Source organism: Gopherus flavomarginatus, chromosome 4, assembly GCF_025201925.1.
Source record: "Gopherus flavomarginatus isolate rGopFla2 chromosome 4, rGopFla2.mat.asm, whole genome shotgun sequence".
NCBI classification, from domain to species: domain Eukaryota; kingdom Metazoa; phylum Chordata; order Testudines; family Testudinidae; genus Gopherus; species Gopherus flavomarginatus.
Window position 1 is genome coordinate 214,387,658 of NC_066620.1, and position 19,788 is coordinate 214,407,445.

Consider the following 19,788-nt stretch of genomic DNA (forward strand, 5'->3'; position numbering starts at 1 on the left):
TTGGTCTGACCCAAAATTATTTTTTTTTTAAATTGCAAACAAACAGAGAAGCCTGTTATTCATCTAGCTCTGTTCTTATCTCATAACCAATCCCAGCATGGCCCGGAAGGCCTAAGAGAGATTAAGCTACCATCTATCAACCAGAGGGGTGCGCCACAGATCAAGATTAAGGTACATTAGCAGTGCAGCTTGGGTTGCTACTGCTCATGTTGTGAATAAACGCAGCCCTTCAGTCTGTAGGACTGTGAATCTGGCATCCTTTATTGGCAATAAAGTCCACTGGAAACCAACAAAACTGCCTCCCTGAACTGAGAACTACCATGGGTACCAAAACACACTGCCAATTTGCAGGCTTCTCAACTGCTATGTAGAGGGACCTTGTAGTTGCATCAGCCAGTTCAGCCAGTCCCTAACGCCCCCCTCCCGCCATGTTAACAGCGAGTACTTTCACCTGCAGAACTGCACTGGCAAAATGGAGGAGTTCTTTCTCTTTGGAGCCTTCCTGGAAGCAACCATGATTGACAGGAAGATTGGGGACAAACCCATCAACTTTGAGGTCACAATAGGTTGGTATTTTTGTGAAATGGGTTTCAGTCAATGGAGTCGATGAAATCCCAGGAGAAGGCCCATGGCCCAGGATGCAGTATTGAGGGCCAAAGGAATCCCCCATCGTCAAGAGGGTTGGTTGGCTCCGTATCTACGCTAACACGTGACAAAGCCAGGCAGGCTGACACACACCTTCGCTGCACTAGAAAGAATATGATCACCACATTCTATGGGGGTAAATGTAACCCATCAGGCCTGATCCGCACATGATGACAGGCCTCCCCACTGGCAGACGTCGGGTCTGTCTACACTGCAATCAGAGGTGAAACCGCAGCACGTGTAGACATACTTGAACTAGTTTTGATCTTGCTAGCTCCAATAACGGTAGCGGTGAAGCCACGGCAGCACGGGCTAGGGAAGTCCACCTGAGACCTGGGCGATGTATGTAAGTGGCTAGTGGTCCAGGCTGCCCCAGCTTCACTGCTGTTGCTGCTGGAAGTAGCTCCAGAAAAGCTAGCTCAGGCAGGTCTACACATGCTGCGATGATGTAGACGGACCGGAAGTCATCAAGCTCAAGCTGTGCTGGCTCCTGCCTTTAGCTCTGGAGAACTTGGTGCAATCCATCCTGGGGTTAAATAAATACCAGGGAGGGAGAGAAGATGTTCAGGGGTCCGGGATATGAGCCCTGGTCAGTGTTCACGGTCGCTGTACCTCCCTGACCTCCCCAGGATCCCTGGGGGAAATTCCTCCCCATCCTAAATCCACGGCGCCTGACAGACCTAGGGCGAGTCCCACCCATGGTGGGCTGAGAGGGTAAGGGTTTCCTTTCGCCACCCTCTTCCCAAGGCAACTACGGGAACCAGATCGACGGCATGGCCAAGCCCAGCCTGAAGAAGAAGAAGGAGGGTGGGGACGGCGAGCAGGAGGACTCCGAGCTGCTCCAGCACTCCAGCGAGGACGATGCCGATGACGACGGGGAGCTGGTCTTCGTCTCCTCGACTCAGCCAATGAAGCCCCTGATCACTGACAGGCAAGTGTGCCTGGCTGGCCAAAGGGATGGAGTGTTGCTGAAGGTTGCGGGGAGGGAAGATAAAAGAAGGGGGTGTAATTAGATTAAACAGATCCCAGGCAGTTGGGAAGCAGAGCGACTGAGCTCTTCCCACCCTGCTGGCTTCATTAGGATATGCTACAATGCAGTATTGGGTGAGTTTGGAGCTTCAAACTGAGACGGGGATACTGCCTTCTTAGCCATCAGCCGGGTTACAGGACAGCAGGTTAGGCCCTCCAGGCAGAGAAGCTGCTGGAGCTCCGGGCAGCTTTGAAGGGTCCCTTCTGATCTGCGCTCCAGCACGCAGCCGAGACAGGCCAGCTGTGGGTGTTTGACTGCAGTATAGACAAGCCCAGAGAGACTAATCGACTGGTCAGGGAATCTCTGCTGGAGCAGAGAGCGAAGCCCAGATCTCCTGACACCCAAGCTAGCACTCTGACCACTGGGCAGTCCTTCCTCCCTTAGTCTCGGTCTCCTTCCGTAGAGGTTTTTAAGGTCAGGCTTGACAAAGCCCTGGCTGGGATGATTTAGTTGGGGTTGGTCCTGCTTTGAGCAGGGGGTTGGACTAGATACCTCCTGAGGTCCCTTCCAACCCTGAAATTCTATGATTCTATGATCCCTCTGCCTTGTCTATTCTCTGTCCACACTCCACCTCTTCTGCTCTCGAGGTGCAAGTTCTTGACTCTGACAGTAATTAACCATTGGAACAATTTGCCAAAGGTTGGGTGGATTCTCTGTCACTGGCAAATTTTCAAGACACTTGGATGATTTTCAAAAAGATCTGCTGTAGCTTACACCGGAGTTACTGTGGGGCAGCTCTCTGGCCAGTGCTATCTAGGCATTCAGACCCGACGATCACAATGGTCCAGTTTTGGTGCTCACAGTTCAGGAAGAATGTTGATAAACTGGAGAGGGATCAGAGAAGAACCACGTGAATATTTCAAGGAATAGAAACCCTGCCTTGCAGTGATAGGTTGAGCTCCTTGAGTCTAGTTAGCTTAGAAGTGAGAAGGTGAAGGGGTGACTTGATCCCAGACTATAAGCATCTACATGGGGAACAAATATTTAATCAAGGGCTCGTCAGTGTAGCGGAGAAAAATCTAACAAGATCCAATGGCTGGAAGTTGAAGCTAGACAGATTCAGGTGGGAAGGCATAGATGCGGGACGGTGACAGTAATTGCCCATTTACCAAGGGAATTATTCCAGGGCCGGTCTCTGGCCTGTGTCATACAGGAGATCAGACCAGATGATCACAGCAGTCCCTTCTGGCCTTGGGATCTGTGATTTAGAAGCGAGCAACCAGCAATTTCCTTCTGCTCAGGGCAACGATCTGATCCTGGGGCCCGGCCCAAAGCCCCCTGAAGTTTATGGGAGTCTTTCTGTTGACTTCAGTGGGTTTGGAAGAGGCCTCCAGCACTTAGTGTTACCTCCACTCCCACCCACCGTGCGCTCCCTGCTGGGCACCGTGCAAGCCTGTGCGGCATCAGCGCCCTCACGCTGTCCTCTGTGGGCCTGTCAGGACGCCGGCGGTTCCCTCCCAGGTGCGCTCACGCTCCAGGGTATCCTTCCTCCCTTCCCTGCAGGAACTACTTCCACTTGCCTTACTTCGAGAAGAAGCCCTGCATCTACATCAAGAGCTGGTGGCAGGACCAGAGGCGGAGGCTCTACAACGCCAACATCATGGACAAGATTGCAGACAAGCTGGTCAGTCCGAGGATGGGGCAGGGATCCCAGGGGACTAGGAGCACAGGGGGGCAGCAGACACCACACCTAGTTCCCCTGCATTGACATCTGTGTCTGCACCCTGCAGCTGCTCATTGTGCATGAACGGTCCCATCGCAGGGACCACGCTGGTGAACCCAGCTGCGCAGGGAGCCAAAACCCGGGACCCTGGTGTCCAGAGGGATGCAGGGGGCAGCCCTAGTTGCAGCTCGAAGCTGAGGGAGAGCAGAAAGCTCCAGAGACTGGCCTCGTTAGCCTAACGGTGAGGGATTCCCACACAGACGTCCCAGAAGCCCCACCCAAGGTGGTGTGAAGTCGCTGGGGAAAAGCCCCAGAGAAGGCCCAGAACTGGTCTCCTCTGACTGTGTGAGCCAGCTGTACCTGGCTGGCTGAACTACTGAACAGGGCACCCCCGACTTCCCCGCCCCAGCCCAGAAGAGAGAGGGGAAGGGGCTTCTCGCTGGCACTTCGCCAGCCCAACGTTGCTCTCCCCGGGGAAAGCTGCGGTTCTGTCCTGCCCCTGGTGACACGTTGCCTCCTTCTCTCCTTGCCCTTCCAGGAGGAGGGGCTCAACGACGTGCAGGAGATGATCAAGACCGAGAAGCCGCACCCTGAGCGCCGGCTCCGAGGGGTCCTGGAGGAGCTGAGCAGCGGATGCTTGTGAGTTGGAAGGGGGAAGGGAAAGAGGCAGAGAGACCACGGAAAGTCTCAAGAACTCAGACATCAGGGCCCTGTGAGCGTTACAGCCTCGTACACGGGGGGCCGCCCCTGCCGGGCATCCCCCAGCAGCATGTGCCATTAAGCCAGTTACCGTTAGCTGTATTGCAGGGCGGCTGACGGAGCCTGGTAGGCGGCTAGGCGATCTAACCTGCTGCACAGATCCTTGGCAGGGAGCGGGGATCCTGCTGGAGGCATCCTGGTCTATCCCCACTGGGTGAAATTCACCCCGTGTGTGGCAGGCGCGCCACTTCCAGACCTCTCACGCAACTTCCCACGCCCTCAGCCACTGTCTCTCCTCTCCTAAGCCCCACGTGACTGACGATGTCTTGTCTTTCTCCCCCGCCAGCCGCTTTGTGACCCTCACCAACAAAGACCAGAGCCTCTCTGCCCGGACCCGACTGGACCGAGAACGGCTCAAATCCTGCATGCGGGAGTTGGTGAGAGCATCTGGAGGGTGGGGTGGGGTGAAAGGTCAGCGAGGGGTGGGCGGGGAGGCTCTGGGTGCTGCCAGTGGGATATGGAGTCCAGTGCGCAAGGGGAAATCTGTACCTGCTGGTGGTGTTCAGTGAAATGGGATTGGCAGCCCAACTACCCACTACTGCTCCTAGCTCTCCTGGCCCTTGCTTGGCAGCCTCCAGGATCGTAAGGAGTATGGGAGCTGCGCTTCCCCGGTGAACAGGGAAGAGACTTGCCCTGTTATTTCCCAGGCTGTCCCTAATCACTGCATAGAGGTCTCCAGGGCTGCAACACCAGCCCCTTTCGCTAGGACGACTTTCTCTGTCCCTTGGTGTAGCTCCTTCCTGCACTTACAGGCATTAACAAATTAACTACCTGAGAAGTCGGCACGACACGCCCCTTATTATAGATGGGGAAACTGAGGCACCATCCTTCCACCCGTCCTCACTGCATGCAGACCTGCCCTGTCTTTTTCCTTTCTCTCTGGTCCTTTTACCGCTCGTTCACTGACATTGTACCCGCAGGAGAACATGGGCCAGCAAGCCAAGATCCTGCGGTCGCAGGTGAAGAAAAACACGATGCGGGACAAGCTGAAGCTGGTGCAGAACTTCCTGCAGAAGCTCCGCTTCCTGGCAGACGAGGTGAGCAGGAGCCGCCTTTCCCCACTGACCCTGGGTGTGAGCCTGCTAACAGGGAGCTGCTGGCCCTCAGGGGAGGAAAACGAGCAGCCTCTGCGGGTGGCTGTTGCTTTGTGCATCGATCCTAGGCCGAGGGCCAGGGAAATGGGCTTACTGAGACTTTATAAACCTGTGTGGGTTAAAGGTGCCACACTCCAGCTGGGTTCTGCTTCTCCTTAAAGGTGTCCATGTTCTGCTCGCAGTTAAGTGCATTAAGTCTGAAGCAGATTGCAAAGAGCTACAAAGGGATCTCACAAAACTGCATGACTGGGCAAGAAAATGGCAGATGAAATTCAATGTTGATAAATGCAAAGTAATGCACATTGGAAAACATAATCTCAACTATACATAGAAAATGATGGAGTCTAAATTAGCTCAAAAAAGAGATCTTGGCGTCATTGTGAATAGTTCTCTGAAAACACCTACTCAATGTGCAGCGGCTGTCAAAAAAGCAAACAGAATGCTGGGAATCATTAAGAAAGGGATAGATAATAAGACAGAAAATATCATGTTGCCTCTATATAAATCCATGGTACAACCACATCTTGAATACTGTGAGCAGACGTGGTCGCCCCATCTCATAAAAGATATAGTGGACTTGGAAAAGGTTCAGAAAAGGGCAATAAAAGTTATTAGGGGTATGGAACAGCTGCCTTGTGAGGAGAGATTAATAAAACTGGGACTTTTCAGCTTGTAAAAGAAACGATTAAAGGGGGATATAACAGAGGTCTATAAAATCATGACTGGTGTGGAGAAAGTAGATAAGGAAGTGTTATTTACTCCTTCTCATAACACAAGAACTAGAGGTCACCAAATGAAATGAATAGCCAGAAGGTTTAAAACAAAGAAAAGGAAGTATTTCTTTACACAACATGTAGTCAGTCTGTGGAACTCTTTGCCAGAGGATGTTGTGAAGACCAAGACTATAACAGGGTTCAAAAAAGAACTAGATAAGTTCATGGAGGATAGGTCCATCAATGGCTACTAGCCGGAATGGGCAGGAATGGTGCCCCTAGCTGTTTGCCAGAAGCTGGGAATGGGCTGACAGGGGATGGATCATTTGATGATTCCCTATTCTGTTCATTCCCTCTGGGGCACCTGGCATTGGCCACTGTCAGAAAACAGGACACTGGGCTAGATGGACCTTTAGTCTGACCCAGTATGGCCATTCTTATGATACCCACGCTGGTGTCTGGGCCTCATTGACTTGCCTGCTGTACAAAAGTGCATTGGTTGGTTTGAATGGGCAGGTAGCAATGGGTGGGTCTTCTGCAGGGATTGAACCTGGAACCTTTGCAGGTAAATACATGAGCCACTAACTCCTGAGCTATGAGCCTCTGGGAAGCTCTTCATATGGACCAGCTGCTAGAGGGGGACAAAGAGCCACACAGTGTTAACGTGGGTTACACGCAGCCAATTCTGCCCTATGCACAGGCGTGGCCCGAGGGGGGGAGAATTGGTGGGGAGGCTGGCGGCTGAATCGGGGCTTGGACTTGTTGAACAGAGTGGGACTCAGGAGGGGACTCAGGTTGCACAGTGAGTGGTGCTGTGAAAACGGGGATGACGTTAATAACTCTCCTAAATCACCAGCCTGGAACAGGGCTGAAGGTCTGTCTGTGAACCGGCCAGCGAAGGCAGCCTGGTCCCTGCTCCTGACAGAATGCGACTGGCCACGTCCTAACTTTTGGTTAACTTCCAGTTATGCAGAATTGTTTCAGGTGGGGTCAAAACATTTCAGTTTGCTGGTGCCTATGGACCAGGCTTTCTGGGTGGTGTATATTTCCCATGATGCACCACAGTGCCACCTCTGGTTGGGTTGCAAGATTGCTATGGCTGCAATGAATCATGGGAAATTTAGTCTGGCCAGGGAGCTCAGCTGATAGAGAAGAATGTGACTGAATAACTGGTGCCCACAATTCAGGAAGGATGTTGAGAAATTGGACAAATTTTCAATCGAGATTGGGTGTTTTCTTAAAAGCTCTGTTCTGGGGATTACTATGGGGCAGTTCTCTGGCCTGTGTCATACAGGTCAGACTCGCTGATCGCAGTGGTCTGTTCTGACCTTGATCTTTCTGAGTCTATGAACTCCCATGAGGCCTTGGGCAGCTAAGGCAGAGGCAGTTCATTGTCAAACCAAGCATATAAAAACGCTACATTCGGACATTTCTAAATTAAAATTTCAATTTGGGGCAAAATCAAAGGGCAGAATATTGGACCATCCCGCGGGATGGAACTCCGATTTCCTCCTGGCTTTACTATAGACTCAGCATGCTGCTGGGAGCCCAGCCAGAGAGTTAAAGCTCCTTGAGGCCTCACCGTGGCATGAGATCTGTGCGCTGCCCCCATCTGCTAACGACCCTAAGGAGAAGTCAGGCCTCACGAAGTTAATTCAGGGCAGTCACACGGCCTGAGTGCTCTGCATGTGGCCAGAGTGGGTGATCACCACGGTCCCTTCTGGCCTCGGAATCTGGGAATCCACATGGGGAGGCTTAAAACCGTCTCTGAGGAAGGGAGTGGGGGACCCTACAGTGACTGAGCCCTGGGAGACACTAGACAAGTCCGTCTGCCGATGCCTCAGTCAGTGTCACGAAGGAGGGGAGAGCTGGTGGGATGCCTCCCGCTGGTCCCGGAGAAGGGTGCCTGGCCATGCCTGCCATGTTGAGCAGGGCCTTGTTGGGGTTCGCAGCCACAGCACAGCATCCCCGACATCTTCATCTGGATGATGAGCAATGGCAAGCGCATCGCCTATGCCCGCATCCCCTCCAAGGACATCCTGTACTCCATCGTGGACGAGGAGACCGGCAAGGACTGCGCCAAAGTGAAGACGGTCTTCCTGAGGGTAACCGGCCTGTGCTCAGATGGGGCTGCCGCGGCCCACACTGGGGGGGATGGAGAGAGAGACAGGAGGAGGAGGGGAGGGTGAAGAGATGCAGAGAGGTGCATAGAGGCTGGGGAAAGGGCAGGAAGGAGCTGAGTGTCAGGTACTGGGCGCTGCTGCAGGTGAGGTACCAGTATCTGAGCTGTAAGAGTGGGAGGCCTCCTGCTGGGTTAAACGGAGCAGGGGTAGGTGGGGAAGACAACAAAAAATGCCAGGTGGCTCTGAGCCCACAGGGCAGGAGATGAAGGGTGGGTTGGATGGTGCAGTGGGTCTGACCCTACAGGGCAGGAGGTGGGGAGTGGGCTGAATGGTGCAGCGGGTCTGACCCCACAGGGCAGGAGGTGGAGGGTGGGTTGGACGGTGCAGTGGGTCTGACCCAGAGGGCAGGAAGTGGGTCTGACCCGTAGGGCAGGAGGTGGAGGGTGAGTTGGACGATGCAATGGGTCTGACCCCATAGGGCAGGAGGTGGAGGGTGGATTGGATGGTGCAGTGGGTCTGACCCTGTAGGGCAGGAGGTGGAGGGTGGATTGGACGGTGTAGTGGGTCTGACCCCGTAGGGCAGGAGATGGAGGGTGGGTTGGATGGTGCAGTGGGTCTGACTCAGAGGGCAGGAGGTGGGTCTGACCCTGTAGGGCAGGAAGTGAGTGGGGGGCTGGAGGCGGCGGGGGACGGGGGGGCTGAATGGTGCAGTGGGTCTGACCCCACAGGGCAGGAGGCGGGGGGATGGAAGGGGCTGAATGGTGCGGTGGGTCTGACCCCAGAGGGCAGGAGGCAGAGGGGTGGGCGGGGGCTGAATGGCGCAGTGGGTCTGACCCCAGAGGGCAGGAGGCGGAGGGGTGGGCGGGGGCTGAATGGCGCAGTGGGTCTGACCCCAGAGGGCAGGAGGCGGGGAGGGACGGGGAGGCTGAATGGCATGGTGGGTCTGACCCCAGAGGGCAGGGGGGGCTGAATGGCGCAGTGGGTCTGACCCCAGAGGGCGGGGGGGACTGAATGGCGCGGTGGGTCTGACCCCAGAGGGCAGGAGGTGGGGGGGGGGGTGGGGGCTGAATGGCGCGGTGGGTCTGACCCCAGAGGGCAGGAGGTGGGGTGGTGGGGGGAGCTGAATGGCGCGGTGGGTCTGACCCCAGAGGGCAGGAGGTGGGTCCGGTCTGGCCCCAGCTGAAGCTCTGCCCCCCGTGCCAGCTGCCCGGGAAGAGGGGCTTCGGGCCGGCCGGCTGGACGGTGCAGGCCAAGATGGAGATCTACCTGTGGCTGGGCCTCACCAAGCAGCGCAAGGACTTCCTGAGCGGCCTGCCCTGCGGCTTCGAGGAGAAGAAAGCCAGCCAGGGCCTCGGCCTCCAGGCCTTCCCGCCCATCAGCCTCCTCTACACGAGTAAGAGCCGCCCGCTCTCCCTCTGCTCCCTTGGGTGCTGCTCCAGGGGGCCGTGCTGGGCGAGGGCTGGCGGCCCTGCCGGCTGAGTCACTCCCAGAGCGGCGCTGGCATTGAAGGCAGCCTGGTGTGGGGGGCCGTGCTGCCCCACAGGAAGCCGGCCAGGGGACTGTACTTCTGGTGGCCTTTCTGCCCCACATGGCCCTTCCCTACTGAGCCCATCAGCCACGGGTCAGGAGTGGCCACAGCGCGGGCTCTGCACCGGACGCCTGCCGCTGCCGGTTCTGTGCAGCAGGAATCTGCAAGGCAGCCCCAGCACGCTGCACGTCCCGCAGGCACCTCTCCATCCAGAGCAGCCCCCGTCCATGCTGGGCCAGGGCTAATCCCTGCCCCGACTGCCCTGGGATGTCCTGCTTTGAGCTCCGCCACTCAGGTGCTGCCCGGGAGTCTCACCCCCTCCTTTCCTCCCAGAGAAGCAGGTGTTCCAGCTCCGAGCCCACATGTACCAGGCCAGGAGCTTGTTCGCCGCAGACAGCAGCGGCCTCTCTGACCCCTTTGCCCGGGTTTTCTTCATCACCCAGGGCCAGTGCACGGAGGTAAGAGCCAGGCCCCTAAACTGGGGATGGGGAGGTGGGCGGGTTTGTATCTGAACTCACTGGGCTGAATTTCTGGGCTGCCAGACTGCAGCAAACCTGGTGGAAGCGTGAGGTGTAATGAAAACATCGCACATCAGGTGCTGCCCGGACGTATAACACGCTGGCAAGGCGTGTGACAGATGCCCTCTGGGCCTGGCCCCCAGAAGGATAACAGTCTACTTAGTGCTGCCAGCTGATGGAGATTCCCCTTTAGCTCAAGCCAGAGAGGGATGCACTGGGGGTGTAAAGATCTGGGGTTTGAACCCTGCTGGGTGCTGTTCAATGTGAACCTATTGACTGATCCTGGCAGCTCCCCTGGGGGTGCCTGTCGTGATCCCCATTTTACACGGAGAGAAGCTGATACATGAGCAGAATAAGTGACCTGCTTGAGGGCTGACGGCGAGTCAGTGTCGGAGCTCTGGGGAGCTCCCAGTGCTGCGCTTCAGCCACTAGACCTCACTTCTCTTTCACTTGGGGCATCAAGATGTGGTCAAGGCTCCACCAACAAAGGCAAAGATCTGCAAGCTGGGAGGAGATTGCGTCCGGGCGTCCCGGCTCAGGGACCCGCCTTCTCGCCGCCATAGTTTTAAAGCAGCCATCTTGTATCTCCAGTGTGTTGTGCAGGAAGTACCAGGAGAGTACGTCTGCCCCTCTCCTCCCCGTAACCACAGCCCTGGTGCTCTTTCCCCCTGCTACTCCTCCAGGTGCTCAACGAGACGCTGTGCCCGACCTGGGACCAGCTGCTGGTCTTCAACAACGTGGAGCTCTACGGGGAAGCCCACGAGATGCGGGACGACCCCCCCATTATCGTCATTGAGATCTACGACCAGGACACGGTGGTGAGGGAGCGCCCTGGCGCGGCCCGCTGGGACCACATGCCAGGGACCAGAGGGGCGGATTAGTCACGGGCACACAGCAGACACAGTGTTGGTGTTGGTTGTGGAAAGCCGCTTGTCCCTGTCACCATCCCTAACAACCCTGGGCACCACCCCCCGCAGAAGGAAGAGGCTGCGGAACACAAGGGCTCGGCCAATTACACAGCCAGTGCTGAATGTAACAGGCTGCTTCAGTGACACAGAGTGGCTGAATTTTCCTTCTGACGTGAGAGTCAGCAACTGTGAAGCCAAAGGCAGGGAGACGTTAGTCAGGCCTTTACCTCTGCAACAGCACCTCAATCCCAACTCACAGTCCCCTGGTATCTGCTCCTGTCCCGACCCACAGCCCCCCGCTATCCGCTCCTGTCCCCCAGCTCTGCCAGTGCCCCTCCCTCCCGACCTGCAGCCCCCTGGTATCCACTCCTGTCCCAACCCACAGCCCCCCACTATCCGCTCCGGTCCCAACCCACAGCCCCCCGCTATCCGCTCCTGTCCCCCAGCTCTGCCAGTGCCCCTCCCTCCCGACCTGCAGCCCCCTGGTATCCGCTCCTGTCCCAACCCACAGCCCCCCACTATCCGCTCCGGTCCCAACCCACAGCCCCCCGCTATCCGCTCCTGTCCCCCAGCTCTGCCAGTGCCCCTCCCTCCCGACCTGCAGCCCCCTGGTATCCGCTCCTGTCCCAACCCACAGCCCCCCACTATCCGCTCCGGTCCCAACCCACAGCCCCCCGCTATCCGCTCCTGTCCCCCAGCTCTGCCAGTGCCCCTCCCTCCCGACCTGCAGCCCCCTGGTATCTGCTCCTGTCCCAACCCACAGCCCCCCGCCATCCGCTACTGTCCCCCAGCTCTGCCAGTGCCCCTCTCTCCTGACCTGCAGGCCCCTGCTATCCGCTCCTCTCCCCCAGCTCTGGCAGTGCCCCTCACTCCCGACCTGCAGCTCCCTGGTATCCGCTCCTGTCCTGACCAGGGTAATGAGATAGCAAGTGTGAAAAATCAGGACGGGGGTAAGAGGGTAATAGGAGCCCATATAAAAAAAAGCCCCAAATATCGGGACGGTCCCTATAAAATCGGGACATCTGGTCACCCTAGTCCCGACCCACAGCCCCCCTGATATCCGCTTCTTTCCCCCAACACTGCCAATGCCCCTCCCTCCCAACCTACAGCCCCATGCTATCAACACCTGCTCCCCCAGTTATGCCAATGCCCCTCTGTCACGGAGTCACCGGATGATGCTCTGGAACTGCTCCCCACCAAGCCAGGCAGGACTCTGGGGAGCCTCCTCTCCCTTGGAACAGACTTGTTCAGGGCAAGAAGCTCACACGGCTTCACTTCCTGCGTCTCTCCTTGGAGCATTCAGCATCCTCTGCCCCTCCGTGCGCTTCCCACAGCGAGTCCACCCCAGCGGGGTCCTGGGGAAGCAGCAGGGTCCTGCACCCCCACTTTGCAGTCAGACATGATTCTCAGCCAGCCAGTAAAACAGAGGTTTATTCGATGACAGGAACAGGGTCTAAAACAGAGCTTGTAGATACAGCGAACCGGACCCCTTGGTCAGGTCCATTCTGGGGGGCAGTGAGCCAGACCCCCACGTCTGCACTTCACTCCTCGTCCCCAACCAGCTCCAGACTCACAACCCCCTCCAGCCCCTCCTCTCTGCTCAGCTGCTTTCCCAGACCAGGAGGTCACCTGACCTCTTTGTCTCCAAAACCTTCAGCTGGCACCTTTGCAGAGGAGGGGCCCAGGCCATCAGTTGCTAGGAGACAGAGTGCCAGGCATTTAGGTGCACTGGCCCCTTCCTCTGTAGCAATCACACACCCTTATCCCACCACCTAGATATTAAGAACTGCATAGGGGACACTGAGGCACCAACACAGTATTCAGAGAAAACATTAAGAACATTCCCAGTTCGTCACACCCTCAATCCCGACCTGCAGCCCCCTTGCTATTCCAGCAAAGGGCTCCCCGCACACAGGTGGTAGGGATTGTGGTATATTAAGGAGGTGCTAGCCACGAAGCAACCTTGGCATCCACAGCCCACTAGAGAACAGGGCAGAATCCCTTGATTCAGTGAGCCCTGCCGGCTCTTCCTCTCGATCCACTTGCCGATCAGCTTCCCGCACAAACCTGCCCACCCAGGCTGGGGGGAGCCATGGGGCTGTGCTGGGGCGAGCCGTGGGGCTGGGCTGGGGGGTGGGAAGCGGCCTCCTGGGACAAGCCCAAGCTCTCTCCCTGCCTTTCCAGGGCAAGGCAGACTTCATGGGCCGCACCTTTGCCAAGCCGGTGGTGAAGATGTCGGATGAGGACTACGGCCCCCCGCGCTTCCCGCCTCAGCTGGAGTACTACCAGATCTACCGGGGCAACTCCACAGCCGGGGACCTGCTGGCGGCCTTCGAGCTGCTCCAGGTAACAGCCTAGCCCACGGAGCCAGGTAGCAGATAACGCCACCCTGCGTGACCCCCCTGCACTGGGAACTGCGCAGGCAATGCAGGGTGCTGGATGCAGGTCGTGTATCACAGCGGGAGTGAGCTGGAGATGCAGGAGAGACGGGCGAGCACAGCCCCTGCCGGCTCTCCTGGCCAAGGTGCAGCAGAGGGTCTGGCCAAGTCCTCGTTCAGCGAGTCCCCGCTTCCCGCCGGCTGGGGTGAGGCCTATGCTGATGAGTGGGCCAGCAGGGGGTAGCGTGTTGGGGTGGGGATCTGCCACTGGCATTTCACCAGTCACCCCTGGACATACCCTCACAACTTGCATTTGTCTGACGTGCCTCCCAGACAGGCAGCCTGGGCTGGGAGACGCCAAGGGAAGGTGAATCCACCCCTCCCCTGGGTGTTCCTTCCAGTGGTTAATCACCGCGCTGGTGCGAACACTGCCCGCCAGCCTGCTTCTTGCCAACTCTAGTGCACCGACGCTAAAAGTTAGATGCCTGCAAGTCACCAGGGCCTGATGAAATGCATCCTAGAATACTCAAGGAGTTAATAGAGGAGGTATCTGAGCCTCTAGCTATTATCTTTGGGAAATCATGGGAGACGGGGGAGATTCCAGAAGACTGGAAAAGGGCAAATCTAGTGCCCATCTATAAAAAGGGAAATAAAAACAACCCAGGAAACTACAGACCAGTTAGTTTAACTTCTGTGCCAGGGAAGATAATGGAGCAAGTAATTAAAGAAATCATCTGCAAACACTTGGAAGGTGGTAAGGTGATAGGGAATAGCCAGCATGGATTTGTGTAACCCTTCTGCCCCTCTAGTTGGCAGCAACAAGGGCCGGGTTCAGTATCCAGGGGTTCCGTTTCAGTAACACAATGCATAACTGGCTCGAGCCCCCACCCAGTGACCTGGGACACTCACATACCACACCCCCCTGGGCACCTCTAGGAGGCCATACTTCCCCTCTCGCAAGCACGGAGTCTGAGTGTAGCAAAATCTTTTTTAATAAAGGAAGGAATCAATGCGGCATCCCATTGGAGAAACACCACAAACAGGGTTATAACACAAACCATAAACAAAAACCCACCTCCAAGTACGTTTGGCACTGTCCTTTTTCCGCTTAGGGTTTTAAGTCCAATCACCCGAAAGTCCAACAACCCAAAAGTCTCTGGTCAATGCCACCCCAGGGTTCGAGAGTCTATCTGTAGAGGTCCCTCCCCCTAGCCTGGGTAGAAAGGGGCACCTTACGTGGTCCAGGGCCAACTGCCCTGCCTCTCCGTGGGTTCTGCTTCCGCCTTCTCCACGAACTGCTGCGCTTCACCAGCCGCTCCACTCTGCTCCTCCAGCCGTCCTCAGGAACTGCTCCGCTCCACCAGCTGCTCTGCTCCATGAGCTGCTCTGCAAAACTGCTCGGCTCCGCTCACTCTGTGGGCCGCTCCACCCGTCCCACAGCTACTCCGCTCTGCTGCCCCCAGCTGTCCTGTGATCCGCTCCAGCCGTCCCCGCAACTGCTCCACTCCGCCAGCTGCTCTGTTCCACAGCATATCTTCAGGCTCCCCCACTAGCTAGCACAATGCTCAGTGCTCTCAGCTCAGTCATTTCAGCTTTTTTGTGATTTCAACTCTTAGTGATCTCAGCTCTTAGTGGGGGAGCCCCAGTGCTAGTGCACCATTAGCCCAAAGTGAGTTCAGCTCAGTCACCTGTATTTAGATTCTTGAGGGAATAAAAAAATCAACTCTGACATTCCACAGTGGAGAGAGGAGGGAGTGTAACTGGTGCTTCTGGCTCCACAAGGAGCCTGCACCACCAGGCACAGATACCTGTCCCCAGCCTCTCTACTTCACTGGGTTTTGGAACCCATGTCCCATGTCTAGCAAGTACCACCCAACTGAGGGTGAGTCATTTGTCACCAAGCAGTCCCACCGCTCAGCAGTCTGGGATAGGGTAGGCGTGCCTATGCAAATAAACTCTCTGACATTCTTTCCACCAGATGTCAGGGTAGAGCTTATCCTGACTCTGCTTACATCCTTCCCCCAGCCAAGAATTTGTCGTCCCGACAAATCACATTCCCTACTATACCAACTTATTGGTCCCCTCCAAAAGGCATTAGATAGCCCACTTTAGCTTTCACAAACCTGTGTGCTAAATGTATAGGCTCCTCACTAATCACCCCAGGTGCATCGTAAGTTAACCGTTTCACTGGTCTTATTACCCTGTCTCGCCTATTAAGAATCTCTGTTGCTATGGTAGGGGGGACATCCTCTTGAGTACCGGATGGGGAGGTTTCCTGTGAGTTCCCCTCAGATACTGGCATAGGCTCCTGCATTTCTAGTTCTAACAGTGGAGGGTCGCAGGTGCTCTGGACATCCTCCATCTGTATGTCACCATTGTCCAATAGCCTGTGTAAGTCATTACACGGGGGTCCCACCAGTGGCTCAGGGATGTCAGGAATGGGCCTAAATACTTCTGCCATAGGGTTTAGGGCGGAAGAGGATGTGCTCTCTTCTGATTCAGCGGATCGAGACTGAAATCTTGTCTTCATCCCAGGATACACCATGGTTGTGTCTTCCTCCTCAGACTCACTGTCAGATGTGCCGAGTAGGGGTAGGTTAGCTGCAGGAGGCCGGCTGTCCACATTGGAAGGCGGCTTTGGTACAGCACCTTTGTTCTGCCCAGTTGCCCTGTTGTGGCCCATCTCATAAGGGCTGCCTACCAATTCTCCCACAGGGAGCAAAAGGTTTCTATGCACGGTTTTGGTCTGCCCTGGACCCTCTTCAGGTTTTATCTTGTAGACCGGCAGGTCTCCTAGCTTTTCCATCACTAAGTAAGGTATTGCCTTCCATCTGTCAGCTATCTTGTGTTTGCCAGCAATACCCAAATTTCTCAGCAGGACTCTGTCCCCTGGCTGGAGCTCTTGCAGACGTACCCTAGCATCATATCGATGTTTGTTGCGGCCTGCATTCTTCTGAGCTGCAGATGTAGCTAAGTGATAAGCATCCCGCAGCTTTTCTCGTAGACGGGATAGATATTGCTGGTGAGTTTCATAGCTATCTCCATCCTCGGATACACCAAAGCACAGGTCTATGGGTAATCTTGGTTCTCGCCCAAACATTAAGAGATATGGGGTGACTCCCGTAGCGTCGTTCTTTGTGGCGTTGTAGGCGTGCACTAGAAATGCGACATGTTGGCTCCAGGTTGCCTTCTGCTCTGGCCGCAAAGTCCCTAACATATCTAACAGGGTTCGGTTGAACCTCTCTGGCTGAGGGTCACCCTGTGGGTGATAAGGCGTTGTCCTTGACTTTTTAATTCCTGCTATCCTCAGCACCTCCTTCAGAAGGTGACTCTCAAAGTCTCATCCCTGATCCGAGTGTATCCGGGCTGGGAATCCATAAACTGAGAAATATTTTTCCCACAGTACTCGAGCGACGGTAGTGGCCTTCTGATCATGTGTGGGATATGCCTGCGCATATCGCGTGTAATGGTCGGTCACTACTAAGATGTTCCCAATATTCCTTTTGTCCACTTCTAAAGACAAGAAATCAATGCAAACCAGCTCCAGAGGTTTGTTGCTGGTGATGTTCTTCAGATATGCAGCCCTCGTGGGCAGTTTTCCTTTGCACACATCGCGCGCAGGTCTCACATTTCCGGCGAACATCTTCAGCCATCCGTGGCCAATAGAATCTACTGTGGATAAGTTCCAGGGTCCTCTCCATCCCTAAATGTCCAAAGTCATCATGCAGGGCCCTCATGGCCAGGGCTCTGTAATCTTTTGGCAGCACTAGTTGATTCCGTTGCTTTTGTAGAGGGTCTGTGGTCGTGCGGTGTAGCACTCCCTGAATCAGTTTTAGTTTGGTCCATTCTCTCAATAGTAGTTTGCCCTCTGGGGTAGGTGGGACAACCTCAGCTGGGCCTCGCCCCTCTCTTTTGGCAAGTAGTGTATCACGAATGTCAGCATCTTGTAGTTGGGCCTCTTGCCAGTCAGCCGTATTGAGCATGGGCAAGGGAGATTGGTCCAAAGCAATATAGTTCACTGAAGCAGAAGGCACGCCTTCAGGGGTAGGCCCAAAGCTTCAGCAACACATCCATGAAGGCTCTCAGGAGCCTCCGGCTCTCGGCGACTCACACTGCAAATAGCTCTCACGCCATCCGTGGGTATCACAGCAACATCAGGTGCCTGCGGACGTCTGGACAAGGCATCTGCATCTACATTGCTCCTCCCTGATCGGTATTGAATGCTGAACTCATAGCTAGCCAAGGCGGCCACCTATCTCTGGCCTGTAGCATCCAATTTAGCACTTGTTAACACATAGGTCAGTGGGTTGTTGTCTGTCCACACCTGGAACTGAGCACCGTACAAGTAGTCTCGAAATTTCTCAGTGATGGCCCATTTCAAGGCCAAGAACTCCAGCTTGTGGATGGGGTAGCGAGTTTCACTGTCAGACAGTCCTCGGCTGGCAAAGGCTACCGGTTTGCGTTTGCCTTCCACTTCCTGATACAGTACTGCTCCCAGACCCTCCAAACTGGCATCAGTATGCAGGATAAACGGTTTGCTTGGGTCAGCAAAGACTAGGACGGGAGCATGAGTTAAGCGAGTAATGATTTCCCGAAAAGCTCTCTCACATCTTTCATCCCACCGCGGCCCAAATGGTTCGAAGGGGCCATAGTGTCTCTGCAAAGGCGGCTTTGGAGGCCTCCGCTTATTCTGGGTCTTAGATTTGTTCTTGTTGGACTGGTATCCCCTGGTAAGATCATTCAGAGGTTTTACAATCGTAGCATAGTTCTTCACAAATCTGCGGTAGTAACCACTAAATCCAAGAAAGGTCTTGAGTTCTCTGTAGTTAATGGGACGTGGCCAGGTAGTGAGTGCTTCTATTTTATCGGGGTCAGTACTCACACCCTCTTGGGACACGATGTGACCTACATACTTCACTGAGGTTTGGCAGAACTGGCATTTATCAATTGAAAGCTTCAAACCGTATGCCTCCAACCTGTCGAGCACTTTAAGAAGTCTTTCTTCATGTTCCTCCAGGGTTCTTCCAAACACAATCAGGTCATCCAAGTAAACTAACACCTGCAGTAAATTCATGTCTCCCACGACTTTTTCCATAAGACGTTGAAATGTGGCAGGTGCTCCAGAAATCCCTTGGGGCATGCGTTCGAACTGATAAAACCCTAATGGGCAGATGAAGGCTGTCTTCTCCTTATCCTCTTCTCCCAGAGGGATCTGGTAGTATCCACTCCGAAGATCCAACACAGAGAACCACTGACTACCCAGCAAACAGTCCAAGGCATCTTGTACTCGAGGCATGGTGTACTGATCAACTGTAGTGCGCCTGTTTAGGGTGCGGTAGTCAATACACATCCGGATTTTTCCACTCTTCTTATGAACGACCACAATGGGTGAGGCATAGGGGCTTCGTGACTCTGTGATGATACCATTCGCGATCAGCTCTTGAAGATGATGGCGCACGTCTTCCATCTCAGAGAGGGCAATCCTCCTAGACCTCTCCCTGAAGGGTCGGGGATCTTGTAGCCTGATATGGTGTTCCACTCCCTTTGCACATCCCACGTCCCACTCATGTAGTGAGAACACCTTGGATCTCTCGCAAAGCTTCTTCCTCAGGCGATCCTTCCACTCCTCAGACAGTGGTGAGTCCCCGAAGTCAAACTTCGCAGGATCTATCATTGGAACTTCAGCTTCACACTGGGGTCTCACAACGCTTTCAGGCTCAAAAATGTCTGCAATCTTCTGCCCTGGTTTTACAAACACATCACGGCGTGTTTCATTAGCAACCAGTATCGTCACCTCCTCCTGGGCTTCAGTAGGTAGGGTTATGACTCCGCTGAGAACCAGCACTCCTTCTGGGAGCCCTCCCTTGGTTGGCTGCTCTACCACAGCTAATGTTCCCTTACTGCCTTTTAGGCAGGTACTCCTGACAATCACCTCCTTTTCTGACATGGCAGGCACCACTAAAGGGACCGGGCCCGCATACCTCAGTGCTCCGACTGGCAAATCAGGCATCACTTTTCTCGTGTCCTCAATTTTTCTGTAAGCCTCGGCACAGTGTGTGTGTATCACCAAGGTATTCAGATATTGGTCTCCTGCTTGCTGTCTGCAGTAATCGGCCAGTATCCTAAAGAGGCTGGAGTTGGTCCCTATTAGCACAGACACACCAGAGGCTCCTTTGGGGTCAGGGCATATTAAAGCAGCAGTGTCCACCTCCTGTCTTACCCCAGCAATCTCTTCTGGGAATTCCAGGTGTACTATGACATAGCCCTGATAAGGGTATTCATCCATGCTGAGGCCACACAGACCAATGCCAGTCAGTGGCTGTATGGGCAGGTGCCTAAGCATCTGTTGGTAGAATGACTGAAATATAATAGTCACTTGAGATCCAGTGTCAAACACGGCTTTACACTCCGCCCCTTCAATCCTCACCA

The 19,788-nt window shown here is 55.1% G+C and overlaps 1 protein-coding gene across 10 annotated transcripts in view; it reads left to right on the top strand.

The window, feature by feature from the left end:
- Nucleotides 1-19,788, top strand: part of OTOF (otoferlin) — a 206,911-nt gene that overhangs the window by 145,602 nt on the left and 41,521 nt on the right. For all 10 annotated transcript variants that reach the window (XM_050948699.1, XM_050948692.1, XM_050948695.1 and 7 more), the window contains 11 exons: nt 458-566; nt 1,393-1,576; nt 3,179-3,299; nt 3,877-3,977; nt 4,384-4,474; nt 5,018-5,134; nt 7,857-8,009; nt 9,231-9,420; nt 9,889-10,013; nt 10,757-10,891; nt 13,166-13,327. In XM_050948699.1, coding sequence (XP_050804656.1) covers nt 458-566; nt 1,393-1,576; nt 3,179-3,299; nt 3,877-3,977; nt 4,384-4,474; nt 5,018-5,134; nt 7,857-8,009; nt 9,231-9,420; nt 9,889-10,013; nt 10,757-10,891; nt 13,166-13,327 — 1,488 coding nt within the window. The remainder of the gene's footprint in view (nt 1-457; nt 567-1,392; nt 1,577-3,178; nt 3,300-3,876; nt 3,978-4,383; nt 4,475-5,017; nt 5,135-7,856; nt 8,010-9,230; nt 9,421-9,888; nt 10,014-10,756; nt 10,892-13,165; nt 13,328-19,788) is intronic.